At 38.5% G+C, this 6,000-nt stretch overlaps 1 protein-coding gene across 1 annotated transcript in view; it reads right to left on the bottom strand.

Annotated features, from left to right (window-relative positions):
- Nucleotides 1-422: 422 nt before the first annotated feature.
- The window catches only part of TUSC3 (tumor suppressor candidate 3), a 101,889-nt gene continuing 96,311 nt past the window's right edge, over nt 423-6,000 (bottom strand). Inside the window, exon 11 of the mRNA XM_009885042.1 lies at nt 423-709. Within this exon, the coding sequence (XP_009883344.1) occupies nt 694-709 (16 nt within the window). The 3' untranslated portion in view covers nt 423-693. The remainder of the gene's footprint in view (nt 710-6,000) is intronic.

Here is a 6,000-nt window from a genome sequence, read left to right as displayed (position 1 = left end):
CGACTGATCTAAGCCTTCTTGCCTTCAAGATTCCACAAACCATTTTGAATTGTGTCCTTTGGTACAAGAGAGAGCGATGCACTGGCAATACATGTACTCCGAATACTGCTGAGCCAGGAAAAGAAGAAATCCAGGATGAAAATATGTAGAATATAATTTTATATTAATGGCTTAACACGTCTGACGTCATCAGAGGCTATATATACATACACTGTTTCAAAGTAAAGGGATGGCAAGGTGCATGGAGTCATTAAATTATAGTTTCCACCATGGTAATTCTCTTAATAGTAGCTGAAGAACCAATGATATTTTGTTCAGCTTTAAAACACATCTCAAAACCTTATAATAAACTTCACGTGAAAAATCTTGGCAATATCCTTTGGATTCATGTACTAAAGTTAATGAGGAAGCCTTAAACAGAAGCCCATTATAATGAAATTTATTTAAATTCTTGAGCACACTATATTCATAACTTTTTAGCACTTCCCAATGAGGTGTTTACTGTATGTTTCTATAAATTACGCATTCATTGCATAAAACTGCATTCATTTCTCTAGCAGCATACTATATAAATTATCACAAAAACAGATGAACCAACAAAAGATTCTTGAATACATGTAACGTTGGTGGGCAGATAATATCGGTTATAGCTTATCTTCATGGTAAGCAGCTCTAAATGAATCCCTCTTGAATTCATTTAATTAAGAAGCTGAAAAGAAAGAAAACATGATTAAATGCTGAAAAACGCATTTAAAACATAGCATCACAATTATCTGAAAAGAATAAACAAGGATTTCAAAACATTCATTTGAAAAGTCATTTGACATTTGTGTAATAATCTCTTAAGTTTTTATATCCCATTTAGTAATTACTAAGCAAGCATGAAAGTTATCAAATAAAACTTGAGTGACTGAAACTCAATTTGCCTATTTAAAAAAAATTAAAAAGCAAAATGCACTTCAAACATCTGTTCTCTTTAATCAAGTTCTGTATCTGCTCTTACCACTTAAAGTGAGAACTACCTCTCCCAGGAGACGTTTCAGATTTATTTAAAACATTCTTCCTTTACTGTTGAAGTGGCCCCAGAGTGGGAAGAGTATAGAGGACATGGCAAGGCTCTGTAGGGTTGCAGAGTCTTAATATTTTAATAAATTAAGAAGTTTCAGATGATGTTGCTGTTTCTTTACCCCTGGAATGAAACTTTGTATTTTTTAAAAAGTAGATATATCTTGTGTGTCATGCCTTTTGAAGTACTTTACCAAAGAAGAGATATCTCATAAATTGGGAAATGGGAACACAGAGAGAAATACTTGTGCATGACTATAGACTGAGTTAACTGTACAAAAACAAAAGCAAAGAACTACTGAACAGAGGGGCCTCTTCACGACATCTAGCTTTGCATGAAAGACCTTTCATCTCCTTATAGATGTGCAGTGTGCTCTAGCATACACATGTTGTAATAATTTCATCAGTTTTCCATCAATGGTGTAATTAATTAATCATTACAAAACATAAATACAAGTGCCATAAGCTTAAAAGACTGTACCAGTATAAAGATGTTCCCTGCTGCAAAAAATTGACAAGCTCATTAGGCAAGACACACAAACCAAGGCAAAACAGATGGCACCTGGCTGGGTGCTGGAAGGTGAAGTGACTGTGGAAGGGGAAAAGCTAGCAAGAACAACTGCATGGAAGAGGTGAATCATAGGGTGCCGAGTGGAGAAGAGAACGGTGAGCACACGAGACTAAAAAGGTAACCCAGGTCTAGGATAGCTGTGTAAGGTGATGTATAGGAAAGAAGGAACGAAGATAAGAGAAGAGAGAGGAGGAATGCTGGTAGTGAAAAAGTGTGGGGAGAAGAGTGAGAAGGGCTGAAGGTTACAATAATGAGGCAGGTAGTGGTGACAGGCACAGGAGGGGTAAAAGACTGAATGATGTAACTGTAGAAAACACAGATACGGCAGTGTCATTTAGGTTAAATTTGCCACCGCCATATCTATTGCTCCTTACTTTCTGCCTGCAAGCAAACTGCATCTTTAGCAGCTAAGAGATATGATATAGAATATAGATAATGTAAACACTGAAAGTTCTATGGAATTTACAAAACAAGATTAAGAGGCTAGATCCACAAAGAAGGAAAAAGCCTAAGGTGGAAAACCACAAGAAGCCAAAACACCATAAAAAAATCATAACCTAGAGGGAAGCCAAAAGGCAGGGGGTGAGGGGCACTGGCGAGGGGAAGGTTTCCTGAAAAATCTAGAGTAACAAAGTGGACAACGCATGTTGGGGTAGATCTGCAAAAAGAAAAAAGAAACCATGTCCCCTTACGCAAAGTAGGGGAAAGCAGAACAGGAAAGGATGGCCAAACTGTATCCTTCCAGACAAAAACTAACTGGAAATGGATAGAATACTTAGAAGTAAATGGTAAACTGTAAGACTTACAGGAAAGCCCTAAAAGCAAAAAGAGACATGCTTAATGGCAGCAATCATTGAAGGAAGGTCCTACACGTAGAAAAGCATGCAAACTGTTTACCACAGGAAGAAGCACGCCCGTAAGAGAACTGCTACGGAGCCAGACAGCTGGAATACAGATCTCCCATTCCTTACAGACACTGCCTTTGACACTGTTTCCCACAGCTTTCTTTGGGAGAAACTGGCTGCTCACAGCTGGGATGGGTGTAGTCTTCGTTGGGTAAAAAACTGGCTGGAAGGCCAGGCTGAAAGAGTTGCGGTGAATGGTGTTAAATCCAGCCGGTGACCGGTAACAAGTGGTGTTCCCCAGGGCTCAGTACTGGGGCCTCTTCTCTTTAATATCTTTGTCAATAGCCTGGATGAGGGGATTGAGTGCACCCTCAGGAAGTTTGCAGATGACACCAAGTTGGGTGGGAGTGTTGACCTGCTTGAGGGTAGGAAGGCTCTACAGAGGGATCTGGACAGGCTGGATAATGGGCCAAGGCCAATGGTATGAGGTTCAACAAGGCCAAGTGCCGGGTCCTGCACTGGGGTCACAACAACCCCATGCAGTGCTACAGGCTTGGGGAAGAGTGGCTGGAAAGCTGCCCGGCAGAAAAGGACCTGGGGTGGTTGGCCGACAGCCGGCTGAATATGAGCCAGCAGTGTGACCAGGTGGCCAAGAAGGCAAACAGCATCCTGGCTTGTATCAGGGATAGTGTGGCCAGCAGGACTAGGGCAGTGATTGTCCCCCTGCACTCAGCACTGGTGAGGCCCCACTTCAAATTCTGTGTTCAGTTTTGGGCCCCTCACGACAACAAAGACGTTGAGGTGCTGGCGCTTGTTCAAAGGGCAACAGAGCTGGTGAGGGATCTAGAGAACATGTCTTATGAGGAGCAGCTGAGGGAACTGGGGTTGTTTAGCCTGGAGAAAAGGAGGCTGAAGGGAGACCTTATATCACTCTCTACAACTACCTGAAAGGAGGTTGTAGAGAGGTGGGGGTCGGTCTCTTCTCCCAAGTAGCAAGTGATAGGACAAGAGGAAGTGGCCTTAAGTTGCACCAGGGGAGGTTTAGGATGGATATTAGGAAAAAAATTTTCACTGAAAGAGTTATCAAATGTTGGAACAGGCTGCCCAGGGAATCGGTGGAGTTGTTGTCCCTGGAGGTATTTAAAAGATGGGTAGACATGGTGCTTAGGGACATGGTTTAGGGGTGGTTTTGGCAGTGCTAGGTTAATGGTTGGACTTGATGATCTTACAGTTCCCTTCCAACCTAGAAGATTCTATGATTTTATTTATTAATTCAGTGTGCTGTTAGATGAACAGAGAGAATGAGTTGTTTTTCCTTCCATTTCAATGGGCAGCTTCTTTCTGAAGAACACGGTGTCTAGCCACATTAAAAGAAATAGTATAGAGAATGCTAAACGTAAGATTCTTTGTTTTGACAACTGTGTATTATTGTTTTGCTGTCTTAATATAATCCCAATTTCTGCCATTTTGAAGAAAGTGACCTATTTTGCTGAGCACTATAGACCTGAATGTGAATCTTGGTGTTTATCAGAAGTCGATTTACCAGTTCATAAACTTTAGGTGAATCAATTTAATTATGCATGACGATGCATGACGTCAACCTGAAAGATCTGAACAGTTGTTAGTAGTGCTCATGTTTATCAATAAACTTAATCTTATATGTCTGCAGATACTATTTGTTCTACTACTAATATTTTACCAGTATATTTCCAAGAAATAACTATCCCATTTTATTCACTTGCATTTAATTTCAATTGCTCAATATTATACAGGATTTCTTTACTGAAAATAATTTAATTACAGTGAGGGTAGACATTTCTTATATGGCATATATGGTGAATGCAAGGAATTTTCAAGCTCTGGGGCATCTTGCAATTTGTCTGTTCTTGCTGGATTGACTGTTTTTCTCTAAGCAATGAATGAATACTTCATGTCTGACTTAACATTTATGTTTTTTTGATGAAAATAAGGCATCTTTTATTTATCATGCTTTCTTGAAGCTCAGTTCATTTTCTTTGCTAGTCAATACAGAATATGTAATTTTCCATTTCGCCAATACCTAGCTCTGAAGGCTGATTATTTTTTACAGTTTAACTAAAAACTTCACATTATTTCACATTACTCTTCTCACTAATATCCAAATACAATGGCTATAAAGGATAATCTGATAATGAAACACTCAGCTGCAAGTACCAAAAATTCTTTAAAAAGCTACCCAATGCAAGCTAGTTAATGAAACCTTATATGAAAACTTGGAATTTTCATGTGTTCATATGATTTAAATTCAGATTAAAACAACAGCAAATGTACACTTGGAAGGACAATTGGAAGTATCAACAATAATGAAACTGTGCTAGAAGTTTCACCCAGAAAAAAAGCAGAAAAAGCAACACAGGGCAGTTAATAAGTTTCAGCTACAGCTTAAAAAAAAACAATAAAAAGAAAGAAACTTTTTTATCATCATTAAATGGTGGATAAGGCTTTTGCCTGTCTGTCCTCTTGAAGAAACCACTGTTACAAATATCTATATTCCTAACATTCCCAGTAATACATTACTGTGCTAGTGTACTGATGTCTTCTGTTTTGTTCTTACCATCCTTCCTCATCCTTTTTAATATTCTGTGTGCTTTTTGGACTGAAACTGCCTAACATGAGTTTTCCAGAGAACCCTCCAAGCTCTTTCCTGACTTGCAAAGCTAACTCAGAGTTCATGCTTTTGGCTTATAGTTAAGAAGAGTCTCTCTGTCATTCCCATGTGTATTAGTTGAGAGATAAAATTCTGTGTTGATATAATGAAATTTTATTGCTCAATCACTGACTATCTGATACTTTAATATATGACTTTTTCACTTTAAATATTGGGCTGAGAAGGCTTCTGAAGAAGATTCTCTCGAATATATCAACACTCTTGTCTTATCCAGAAAGCATTATAAAGGGGAAAATGTTCAACAGTGTAAAACAAAATTATTGCATTATCTTTTAGCAGCTAATGATAGCAATTAAAATGGAAGTTTTAGGAAAATGAAAAATTTCATCTAGTTCCCATAAAAAAGGTGGATTAGTAGAGGCATGAAAAAACCCTGCCATGGTAAAAATGGCTCTAGCAAAGAGATTTGTTACATGCTAGCTCATCCATCACAATTGTGTTCGCTCAGTAAGTAACCTTCATGATGACCTCCATTTTGTATCACCTCTCCCATTCCAACATTTTACTGTATAAGGGTATTTTACCAGCATATTAATTAAACCATTTTTTTTCCCAACCCTAGCCTTCAAGAAGAAAAATCTGCAGACAGAAGAATCATAAACTTAATTGGAAAATGTCTGAAGTGACTGAAAAAAACATAAACAAAATGTTACTCTCCCTTCCTACATACATGCCCTCTACAGAGCACACTTTTGGACCTGTGCTCTTATCTAGCACTCCTCTGGACGCTTTTCTGTTTGTCACAGAAATTAACAATGACAATGGCATTACCAGGGTCAAAGAAATAACAGCATTCCCAGTACTTTTATTTA

This window comes from Charadrius vociferus, unplaced genomic scaffold (assembly GCF_000708025.1).
Source record: "Charadrius vociferus isolate BGI_N301 unplaced genomic scaffold, ASM70802v2 scaffold134, whole genome shotgun sequence".
Lineage (NCBI taxonomy): Eukaryota > Metazoa > Chordata > Aves > Charadriiformes > Charadriidae > Charadrius > Charadrius vociferus.
The sequence above is the reverse complement of the archived record's forward strand: the minus strand, read 5'-3'. Positions and strand labels throughout refer to the sequence as shown.